Genomic DNA, 12082 nt, shown 5'->3' with positions numbered 1-12082 from the left:
GATAGTGGTGATGGTTGCACAACTGTGAATGTCTTAAATACCACTGAATTGTATGCTCTCGGTGATTAAAATAATAATAGTAATGTTAATATGTATTTCACCAAGATAAAAAAATACTTGGATCAAAGAAGATCACCCTATAATTAAAAGAAATGAAATGGAGCTTGTTTTGTGGCCCATAAACTGACCTGGAAGATTATTACAAAAGAGAAATTTCAAAGAGCTTTGGTGCACTGATAGTATGTCTGAAATCTACATGCAGACTTAAGGCAGTTACTTCTTCTGCGGACACCATTCACTTGAATGCATACACTGTGTTTTTAAAAAAAATAATTTATTACTTTATATGCACACTTTGGAGTCAGTCTTTTAACTCCCTTAAAGTAGCCCAATGAAGGAATTCATTTAAATCCCTTTAATATCAGGCGCCTGGGTGGCTCAGTCGGTTAAGCGACTGCCTTCGGCTCAGGTCATGATCCTGGAGTCCGGGGATCGAGTGCCACATCAGGCTCCCTGCTCGGCGAGGAGCCTGCTTCTCCCTCTGACCCTCCCCCTTCTCATGTACTATCTCTGTCTCTCATTCTCACTCTCTCAAAATAAATAAATAAATCTTAAAAAAAATAAATCCCTTTAATATCTTTTAAATAACTTTAAGACCTCTGAAAGCAGCCTAGTAAGGGAATGCACAGTACTCTAGAACTAGCTGCAACCCTCTATTATGAAGCATAGAAGTATAGAAGGGATTTATGGCAGAGTTAGAGACTCTGCTTTTGCAAATGTGGCATCAAAGACAATGCTAATTGCCAGCGAATATCCATGCACTGGCTTATAAACCTCTTTGGAAAGGAAGCTGTGTCTTAAACATCTTTGCTTCTCTACAAATAGAAGGCATAGTGTATAGCCTTGGTAGGCGCTCAATAAATATTTCTTTATGATTCTTAAATGAATTAAATGACATAATCTATGCAAAGTGAAACAATTGCCTTTAATAAGCTGGAGAAGCTTATACTGAAGATTATGGAAAGAATAATTTCTGAAGAAAATTGCACTATTCACATAATGAGATATTGAATTTTTAAAGAAGTATTAATTTTTTAACTGGCAAAACAAATGATAAAAATAAGCCAAACTTGCAAAACATCATTCCCAGGATATTAATTACATGATGAAATATACAATAATTGAACGCTAATTGATTATTTATATAATGTATGTTAATATAACGTATAATAAAATAAAATGCAGTGGCACTGAGTTCACATTCCTTGGAAAACCTGCCTTCTTGTGTAATTCTCTTTTCCTTCATGGGAACCAATACCCTTCTGTACAAGAGAGAGGAATGCAACCAGTGTCAGGGGAAGCCAATAAATACTTCTGACATGGAAGTGTCCCAGGGGTATTACTGTGTCTCCTCTGTCCCATATTGGGGTCATTCCATAGCCTCTACAGATGGTTGCACGGTTTGTAAAGTGCGTAAAGGTGCCTGTTCTAGGAATCAAGTTGGGGCTAAAATTAGGATCAACAATCTGTCTCCCTTAGGGAGGAGAGGGCTGAAGAGAAGAAAGGCAAGAGGGGCAACTTCTCCCTCCATCCCTGTGATCCCTGTGTCCTGTGGGTATGCGCTTGTTAGGATCATACTGGAGAGGAGAGATGAAGATGGAGTGGTGAGAGGGAAAACTACATAGGAGACATGAAGGGCCTTTTAAGTTTTCCTTTGGAGATTTCTATTCACCTAATTTCGTACTCTCCTACCTTTCTTATCACCTTGTGAATTAATGCTCCTGACCAAGGGGATTCCCCAGGACTTTTCTTTGGCCTTCTACTGTTGTCTGTCGGCAACCTTCAGTCTGGGATTGCCTCCCTCCTTTAGCTTCATGCGCATCTCAAACCTTCATTATCTTCCTTCCAAATATTCCAATCAGCCATATGGACTCTGTGGCTTTAGTGTTTCCTATTTTGGTCCATTTCAGCCAAATATCTTCCTAATACACTTAATTTGCCTAATAAATTTCTTCCATCATGCCACTCCTCTATTGAGTCTTTGGCAGAGCATCCTCAGTGCTTCCAATGTTGGGCTCGCATTTAACCCGCATTCAAGGCCTTCCACAGTCCGTGCCCACCTGCCTTTCTGGATTGTTTCTTGACTCCACTTTGAGTCTCTGCTCCAGCTCAACAGCCCTACCTGCCATTGCATGTCTTCACCATGCTCCTCTCACCTTTCATAGGGAACTCATTCATCTGCCTCCACCCACCACAATTCTGCCCTTCCTGTCAAGCCCAGCTCATTTCCCAGTTCTTAATGAAGCCTTCCAGGGTTCACCCTAAGGGAAGTGATTTCTCTTTTCTAGCATATTTCATGCCATTTAAGCTCTGTGCCTCTGATTTATCAGACAATTCCTTGTACTGTAGTAATGTGTGGAAATGTTCTTTATCTCATGAAGAATTATAATGTCCTGGGAAGCAGAAACTGTGTCATATTTTTCTGGGTCATCCTTGCTTCCCTCACAAAAGCCAAATGAATTATTTCAGAATTGGCTTTGAACTGGGCACGTATTTTCCTTTCATGAAGTGATGAAAACAAACATAATAGGGAAAAAGTCAAAGAAAAATTCCTTTTCCTTCTGTACCTGAGAATACTCTGTGAATTGAGTACTGAAGGAGAAAAATATAATCTGAAATTATATTTAAGGATGATGCTTTTCATAAAAACAATGTCAAAGTATGATAAAAAAAATATTTCGTTTTCTCCCCTTGAAATATCTCTTTTAGGGGCTATTGGGAATTTTCCTGTTTTTGTATCTGACTCTTCTTTTTATGGTCAAGTCAAACCCAGAGACTTATTTTGTGTCCATGATCCTGAGGTGATGATTTGCCAATTGTGCAAATTCTCTTGAGCTGGGTTACTGGATTCTGTTAGTGTGCAAATGCAGGCATCCCCTCAGAGATTAGCTCTGACTTTGGACACGCATGAGTATTGTTTTTACAACCAATTTCACTTCTTTATCTTGATTTTCTATTTCAGAATGGACTAGAAATAATTCAGAATACCCTCTGATAAGTAAGTATCAAACTAGTCGGATTAAATTAAGGAAACTAGATTATTTGGTGGTCAGAGAAATAATAAAAATTGGACACTCCTAACTGAGTGGATTTGTTTGTATTAGGTTATCTATGTGGGAACTTTTGTCCCTATTTCTATTCATAGCCTTTCCCAGACAGCTGTGTCTGTCATCATTGGTAATGACTTGGTGGCTGTCCTAACCCAAGCAGCAGCTGCAGCATAAACAATGCAGCATTTGTTACCAGTCTGAATTGCATAACCACTGTTTGCCCAGCCTCAGTATCTCCTGACCACCTTTACAAACCAAGCATATGTGGAAGCAAACGGATAATGATGTTAATATATTTAGAAATAAAAATTTCCTGCATAAAAAATTTAACATATATACAAAATTAATGATGTGTGATGCATTCTGATAGTTTTTATTCTGCTGCAATTCACGTTTCTAATTTTTTTGTGATCTATTAAATTGTTTCATGACTCGTCAGTGAGTTGCAACCTACCACGGACAAACAGAACCTTAATGCATGTTAATGTTGATCATAGCAATGAGCACTGGCTGTATGTCCAGCAAAGTATATTTGGTGATAACAAAGGTATCTTGAGATAAGAAAAATACTTAGTATTTGGAGATCCCAGGGAGTTATGAGACAACAAAAAGCCTTTGTGTTAAAGGAACTGGAATTTAGTATCAGAAACATGTTTGAGTCCCAACAGCAACTCACTAGCTATCTGACCTTGGGCAAGTCTTGGAACAATAACACTTTTATCAAGGCATGAAACTAGATAAAAATAATGGCTTCCTTACTTTCCTTTAGGAATGAATATGGGAGTTAAGTAAGCGATGTCATTGAAAGAGCTTGGTGAAGTGCTTGCTGAGAGCTGTTATGGGTATTGTTTTAGAGGGGATTAACCCTAGCAGAATAAAAAATTCTTACAAAAGATGAATTATAACCCAGAGCCACCCACATATGCTCGTCAATAAAGCAAGAGGTGGGTGAGAACACTGAGGCCCAGGGTTCTTGGGGAAGGCTTCTGGAAGAGAAGCATCAGCTAGAAATCTCCTTCATTTAATTTGTGACGGTGCAGAAGGTATTACCGATCCTATTATATCTCCAATTTCCTAACTGTCTTTAGCATTGACTCACATTTCAGATACAACCAGTGCCTCAGGACCACCCTCCACAGAAGTGACGGATGATAGACAATGGATGCTTTATAGTTTGCTTCCTTTGGGGGCATTGCTTCTGCTCATTACCTGTTTCTACCTATTCTGCTGCCTTAGAAGGCACCAAGGTGGGTTTCATCTTCCATCTGTTGCTATGTGCCACGCATTTGGGGTTCAGTTACTAGAGCTGATTAATTTTTAGTTGGTTCCTGTTGTTTTCTTTCCCAATATTCTGTGAGGAACCACAGATAATGATTTCCTCGGGGACAACTCATCCTTCCACCAAAAAGACAGATGGATTAATTCAGGTCCCTTCCAGTCATGGTGAGACATGGCCACCACAGCACCGTGCTCTAGGCAGGGGTTGTGATAAGGAGGGCACATGGCTGGGACTTACCCATTCTACTTGTGTCAATCTTAAGTTAATGGGACAAGCAGCTCTTCTAAAATTTAAGGGTATTGAAAGGGAGGTTTAAAATAATCTCTCAGGTCAACATGTCTAATTTGAATTAGTCTCATTCTCTTTTTCACAGCCACACCACATCATGCCAATCGTACACACCCTTGTCTAAACAAAGACCAAATGTCCCCAAAGGAAATTCCTATGTCTGTACTTTCTGAAGCCATCATAAACACGCGCCTGAACTGAACCATCACCCAAAAATAATGCACTTGAAAAATGTGGGTTTGGCTAGGATGGGAGAGGTGTGACATCTTAGAAGCGATTCCTTTCTGCTTTTCTACGAATTCTTTCAGAGTCATGAGCAGACACTTAATCAGAGTAAGAGAGAGATGTGTGGAGAATGCTGATGTCGTGCTAATCCAAAACACCCCAGCTCTCTCTCTGTCTTTACTGTTCCCTCTGCCATCTCCTCCCACCATTTGCCACACTGGAAGCTGCAGTGTAGCTATAGAAATGAAGCTAGACAGAGCATCCTTTATTTCTGCCACAAGAGAAAGCTTTGTCTGGGCAAAAGTACTGCTGGTGTTTTGTGGTAAGGACTTCCGGAGCCCAGAAACTTCTCAGAATACTGAGGGAATCCTCTGTAACCCCAGCTTCACATCTGCAACTCCAAGACTCTTTCCATGGTCCCTCCCCAGCTTTTACCATCTTTATTGAGGCTGCTTCAGAAAACTTTAGAAAAAGAGGCAGGGATAAATCCTTTGACCTACCACATCTGGAGTGAAATGGGCCAGAGGAGATCCTGGTCTCTGTAGCTGAGGGGATAACAGTGTGTCTGACATCAAGTATAGCATATCCCCAGCACAAGGATTTCCAGCGTGTTTAAAGTGATGTACTAGATCCTGCCCCCTCCTCTTGGATATACTGTAGGGCTCTCTGGAGTAAGAAGTAAAGAACCAGTGAACAAAACGAGCAGCATGAACGCACACAAATTGAGGTGTATGTGCCTTACTGGTCACAGCAAATAAACAAGCCAAAACTAGTAATAACACTGCCATGCCATGCGAGTGGGTGGAGATGGGTGGGGAGGCATCCCACTTCTGCTCTAGACACTGAATTTCAACCTAGCAATCAGATTCCAGAACCCATATTCTTACCACAACCTCAACTTACAGGGAATTGGGGAAGAATTTTGTGTTGTTCTTTACTCTTCTTGGTTTCTTATTTCTCTTTTTGAATTCCAGCAGAACAAAAGAAGCTTTCTGATACAGCAGGAAGGGAAATTAACCTGGTATGTTCTATGTATTTGTTAAAACAAATGCAATCTATGTTATACCATGTTCATCTTAATATATTATTTTAAATTTAATAAGGCTATGTAACACTCACCCTGTGCCAGGAACTGTCCAAATGCTCTCCGTATATTGACTTGCTTTAAAAAAAAAATGTGTTTATTTTACATTTACCTCCATCTGCAGCAAAGATTCTTCAGGATTAACAAGACTCATAATAAGAAGCCTTTTGGAAAGGCATGAGTGGCAGTGCAGACCGGAAGTAGAAAATTCAGAGTGGATTATATAACCTTGGCTCTGCTCTTGGCCTGTTATGTAACCTCAGGCTATTCATTTATTCTCACAAAAAATACCTTAAAGTCTTTCTTGAAGAGAGTTGAGAGTTAATGAAAGAATGAACCATAAATTATCTCATAAAATAATGTGTGATTTCTTCCTAGATCACCAGCAGATAAAGAAGCCTGACCGGCCAAAGTTATTATGCAAAAGTCTTTCATAATGTGTGTGGGCTCATCAAGGAAGAGACCACCCAGGCAAAGCCTAGGGCATTTTGGAGGCAGAGCCAAGTTTTCCTACAAGTTCTTGGAATATAAAATTAGGCTTTTTCTTTTGGGTTCAATGTTGTGTAAATATTGGCACTCAAAAAAAAAAAAAAAAGCAAGCTGAGGCAATACATTTCTGAAAACATTTTATGAAGTTCCTTAGTTAAAAGCAAATAGTCATAATTAAGGTACTGTAAAGGAGCTTTGTGTGTGAGTGCATGTTTCAGGGTAGAAGGGTAGAGATAAAGATGTAGTAACCTTCTCAAAATTTCCAGAAGTGCGAAAGGCAGGAATCGCCAATAATTTTACATATAATATTAAGTGACACTCAGCATCCCCACCAGGTTGCCCACTTTTAAATCAAACCAAATGCATTCAACTTTGTAAACTCATATTAAGTTTTTAGTAAGCGGAAATAGGCAACATTGTGTTGGATGCTAAGGTTTTGTTTCTTCAAGCAGGAAATTTTTCTTAAATGTTGTTTTCTTACTTCCTGTAGTGAACACCAATGAACTACATTCTGTTACCATCAGGACTGAGATCTATGAAACCATTTAAAATGATAATCTAAATAGTTTCTTGTTAAATTAAGCCCAGGTTGGTTAAAATGTAGTCATAGTTCTTCCTGTGTAGGCTGGACAAATTATTTATGATCTGAAGTTGAATTCAAGAGGGATTCTGTGTGTGTGAAATTATTCGGGAATTTTGTTTTAAGATGTCTGTGTCTTTCACAGGAACTCAGAGCTTTGTGCCATTTGAGTTGGCCAACATTTCAGAAAATAAAGTGATGTAACATTAAATCTTTGAGACAAAAGCTTTCTTAGGAAGGGACTTGCATTGGAACCAATGGAATAGAAATCCAAAGGAGAGAAAGGAACTGGTAAAAACATGGCAGGTACATATAAAAGCCAAGGTTCTCGTCTTATTCCACAATGGTCCCTGGAGGGTAAATGTACTTGGATACTAAAAAACACTCAGCTGTGTATTTTTTTTAAAGTGCTTTGTAAACTGTAAAATGCCATACAAATATAGAGTAGGATAGCTGCTTCAATGTTTGTCCTCTCTATCATCCACAGTGTGGCACACCAGCTTGTGGCATCTACCCACTTTGCTGAGGTGCCACGGGATACAGTCAGCCACAGAGCACCATGTTCTCTTCAACCTCATTCATTTTAATTAAATTTTCCATGGAAACCAGCCATCTTTTGGGAAGGGAGACAGAGTTGACAGACATATATACTGTAAAAGTACAACAAGGATCTTTTTTATATATTGAGGATTTATGACTATTTATTAGGTCATGTGACAGTTTTATTCTTCAGTGCTTCTCTGGAGATTTTAACCAGGCTCCTTCAAGTGGAGGTTGGGGCACTTTTCAGCTGAGCCAAGAGACTGGGGAGGATGAAGCGATTCCTGCTTTGTTCAATCATTCAGTCTTAGTGTTATTTTCTGGGCAGCCACCTCATCAGAGGGAAGCAGGATATTCAGCAGCTAATGTTTAGCTTCTCGGGATAGGGCCAGACAAGCACTTGTTGTAGAATTCTGCCAAAGAGGGGTAGGAGATGTACTACTTCACATACAAAATGAGGACTACAAAGGACCTGACAAGGCATGTAGACTGTCAAAGACAGTGGACTTGATGCCTTCAAGGAGTTAGGCCAAACTTCAAGAACATAAATTGGCTGACAAAACTGGTATTTAAAAATTGAAATAACACCTCTTAGCATTAAAATGGTATCTTCATTTTTTTACCAGGTAAGGTTCTTATAGAGCTAGAAGTGTTCTGTGACTTCAAAAGTGACTAGTAACAGCACAAAATAACTACTTGGGAGGAACACAGTGGTTCTAAGCCTTTCATCTTTCAACAAGTGAGAATCTGCTACAGATGTAGGTGTCAGCAGCAAAAGTGAGGAAGAGTAAATTATCTCTGTTGGTGTATTAACTCAATTTAGCATCTACTTATAGTTTGCTAATTGTGTGCACTGTCACATCCTTAGGTGGTAGTTAAAACAATTTTTTTTTTCTCTTATAGGTTGATATTCCCCAGCCCTTTAGGAGTGAACAAATTGAAGTGGGAACCAGACAAAATCCCCAAACCCTGCCATCAGAAACTTGTACTTATGATAATGACCCCTGGTTCAGGGTCCAGGAAGACTCTGAAGTTTATTCTAACCCATGTCTGGAGGAAAACAAACAGAGCATTGTTTATGCCTCCCTGAACCATTCTGTCATTGGAATAAACCCAAGACAAGCAAAGAATGTGAAAGAAGCACCTACAGAATATGCAGCCATATGTGTGAGGAATTAAATTCGATCTTGATCTCCAGCAGTGATCACTGAATGATCAGCATGTCAACACCATTATCTGAGCCCAACAAAATGTCCAATAATATTCCTTGACCTGAGAAGTTTCACTTCAAGGAGGTTCATGTTGGTGCTTGGGTCTTAAGGGTCCATAGGACAAATGACTAAAATTTCTCCCAAAATATTGCAAGGGAACTTTTTTATATTATAGCCTTGAACAACACAAAAACCCTTCCCTCCAAAACTGAGTGGTATTATGAGTAACAGGTTAGTAGAACATTTAAACTTAGCTACATTTTACCCAATGTATAAAGTTAGTATATTTTTTGGAGGATAAGAGACACATGTAGGCAAGAGAGATTTGTGTTATCTGGATTAGTTCACTACATGCTCTTGACAAAGAAAGAATGTCCCAATTTGACTAACTAACCATCAGCAAAGTAACAATGGTATGTTTATTTCTGGTCATTCTTCCATGATGAGAAATTTTCCTCTGTCCATCTCATACTGGGTTTTCTTAAATGTAAAGAAGAAATCATTTTAGACTTGATATAAGAAAAGAATGGGAAGAATAAATGGTGCAATTAAGATATGGAATACACCAACTAATGTCGAGCAGATGTTGCCCATCCCTGACAAATGGTTTTATGTACCCTGTTACACTGCTAAGCAAACACAGGTAGTAATGGAGCTATTAATGTGTGGTGCGTTTATAAACAAAGTTGTGACTCAGTGTTTGGGTCACATGGACTAATGTATATAAATGTGACATAATGCTGCTAAACTAATATACTTGGGGTTGTCTAAGTAAACATAAAAATCAGTGAAAATAAGTATCATCTAGCAAGTGCAGATTGATAGCTTAAACTGCGTCATGGCTGACCTGATAGCAAATGAAAAGCACAGTTAATGGAATAGCGAAAAGTCTGGAATATTTAGTTGGCCAAAACAGGTCACCATACTTTCATTAAGCACTTCCGTATCTTGCTGCTCTTCTTACTAAGGAATCAGGGCAAATCATACATAGCAAAGTAGTACGGCTTCATAACAATTCATTTTAAAATACTGTAGTTGCAGCCGCTTGAGTCCAGCAAGAGGAGATGGTTTCAAAGTTTCTGAATTTCCAGAGTACTTGAGTCTAATTATTTCAAAAATAGCCTACAACTTTATTCAACAGCTTGAGGCTATTAGGATTCTCAGGTGCTGCTACTAAATAAGGCAGTACACCTCATACAAAGTGGACAGCAAAGGTTGGGATCCATTTGAACAAATAGGTGAGCTGCTGCACAAATGAATGTGGTGTGTGTGTGTGTGTGTGTGTGTGTGTGTGTGTGTGTGTAGAAGGAAGACTAAGTGACTTACAGAAATGGTAAAAAGAGAAACTGACAAAATGGTTTGCTTCCTAAAAAGTTCAGAATACTAGAAAAAAATGGGTCATTAAAGAAAATGTATGAAAATAATGTTTGAAATTATGGCGATGGGATTATGATATCCCATAAAATTTTTTATCCCATAAAGATAAAACTGGGATTTTGTGATGGAGCTTTTCTTCTGTAACAACACTGGCATTAAGATTTTGCTCCTTAGATTGGGATTGTGGGTATTGCTTTAGACTCACTGTTATCAAGCCAGTATGATAGCGCCGTACCTGAAATTTTGAGCAACTGGTTCTAGGTAGGCTCTTTCAGCCAAGCTGCATTTATAAGCAACTACATACAAAAGATATATTAGAATAACTGTTTGCGGTATTCTTAAATATAGAAACAGGAAGTACAGGGAGGATACATTTAGCTACCCTTATCAGATAAACACACAGCTGAACAGTTCCTTCATAATTTTCTTAAATTTAAGCAATAAAATATTTCTATTGTTTAGGATATTCTTAGCATGTCTTATAGTAAAGATAATGTTGATAATGATTTTACCTCTACAATGATTTATTCTTACATCTGTACCATGCTGCCAAAATTCCAAACCACTTATGTTTTTATTGCTTCTTAATAAAATATCAGAATTGTATATGTATTTCCCAAATAAATCTATTTCAGTATTATTTGTGTGGCTTATTTCATTAATAATAAGGTAATGAATAATAAAGTTTTTACAACTTATTTGGAAACAATTTGGCATTGGCTTTTGTACTAAAAAAAAAAATGCGTGGACATGAAGTAGAAAAATGATTCTCAAGCCTAATGGTACTTAAAAACAGCCTCAAGAACTTGATAAACTGCAGATTACCAACTCCTAGCACTAAAAAATTCTCATCCAGAAGATCCAGAATATATGCTCTACAATCTTCACCACTGAAAGACACCCCAGATCATTTAAATCAGGTTTCCCAGTGTAGAGGCCAGTTTGGTATATGTGGTTTATTTGATCAGTTTTGAGCAAATACCAAGGAACATGATTGCTGGGTCATATGGTAAGAGTATGTTTAGTTTTGTAAGAAACTGTCAAAGTGTTTTCCAAAGTGGCTGTACCATTCTGCATTCCCATTAGCAATGAATAAGAGTTCCTGTTGCTCCACATACTCATCAGCATTTGGTATTATCAGTGTTCTGGATTTTGTCCATTTTAATAGGTGTATAATAATATCTCTTTTTCTTAGTTTGCAATTTCCTATTAACATATGATGTTGATCATCTTTTTATATTCTTATTTGCTATCCATGTATCTTCTTGGTGAGGTATCTATTCAGGCCTTTTGCCTATTTTTTTAATTGGGTTGCTTGTCTGTTTATTGTTGAGTTTTAAGAGTTATTTGTATAGTTTGGATAAAAATCTTCTATCAAATATGGCTTGTGCAACTATTTTCTGTGGCTTGTGTTTTCATTCTCTTAATGGACATCATTTATAGCATTTATTTGTTATGTTTGCTGCCATATTAGACTCTGGGCTGCTTATGAGTCAGGATTAGGTTACGTTTCTCTTCAGTATCTTATCCCAATGTTTGGCACATAGTAGAATTAAATAATGTTTAAAGAATGGATGATATTGTTTGTGAAGCAGGTCATCTAACCCCTTGCTACTTACAGGATGGCCCTCAAATTGGTAGAATGAGTATCCCAGGAGAGTTGTTAGAAATGTAGAATTTCAGTCTTCACCTACTAAATAAAAACCTGCCTTTTTTCACAAGAAACTCAGATGATTTGTGAAGCTTAGCCTTGATGAACCCACATGTCCCCACCAGGAGTCAGGTGTGGCAGGAAGCCAAGTCATTCATGACAGACTCATTTGGAAAGTTCTATTTTAGGCAGGAACAGGAAGAACCTCACCACCCAGCCCAGAAAGTAAAAATGGCATGTGAGAAAGA

General features: G+C 38.2%; 1 protein-coding gene across 4 annotated transcripts in view; it reads left to right on the top strand.

The window, feature by feature from the left end:
* The window catches only part of BTLA (B and T lymphocyte associated), a 30994-nt gene extending 20174 nt beyond the window's left edge, over positions 1-10820 (top strand). For 2 of the 4 annotated variants that reach the window (XM_088024473.1, XM_028110611.2), the window contains 4 exons: positions 3023-3058; positions 4217-4357; positions 5877-5923; positions 8499-10820. In XM_088024473.1, the coding sequence (XP_087880599.1) occupies positions 3023-3058; positions 4217-4357; positions 5877-5923; positions 8499-8774 (500 nt within the window). In that variant the 3' untranslated portion in view covers positions 8775-10820. The remainder of the gene's footprint in view (positions 1-3022; positions 3059-4216; positions 4358-5876; positions 5924-8498) is intronic. The other 2 variants (XM_028110612.2, XM_028110613.2) reach the window with 2 other exon arrangements.
* Positions 10821-12082: the final 1262 nt, after the last annotated feature.

The sequence above is a fragment of the Eumetopias jubatus genome, unplaced genomic scaffold, assembly GCF_037043125.1.
Source record: "Eumetopias jubatus isolate StellerSeaLion01/CBP00866 unplaced genomic scaffold, mEumJub1_p1.0 scaffold_1, whole genome shotgun sequence".
Classification (NCBI taxonomy): domain Eukaryota; kingdom Metazoa; phylum Chordata; class Mammalia; order Carnivora; family Otariidae; genus Eumetopias; species Eumetopias jubatus.
The sequence above is the reverse complement of the archived record's forward strand: the minus strand, read 5'-3'. Positions and strand labels throughout refer to the sequence as shown.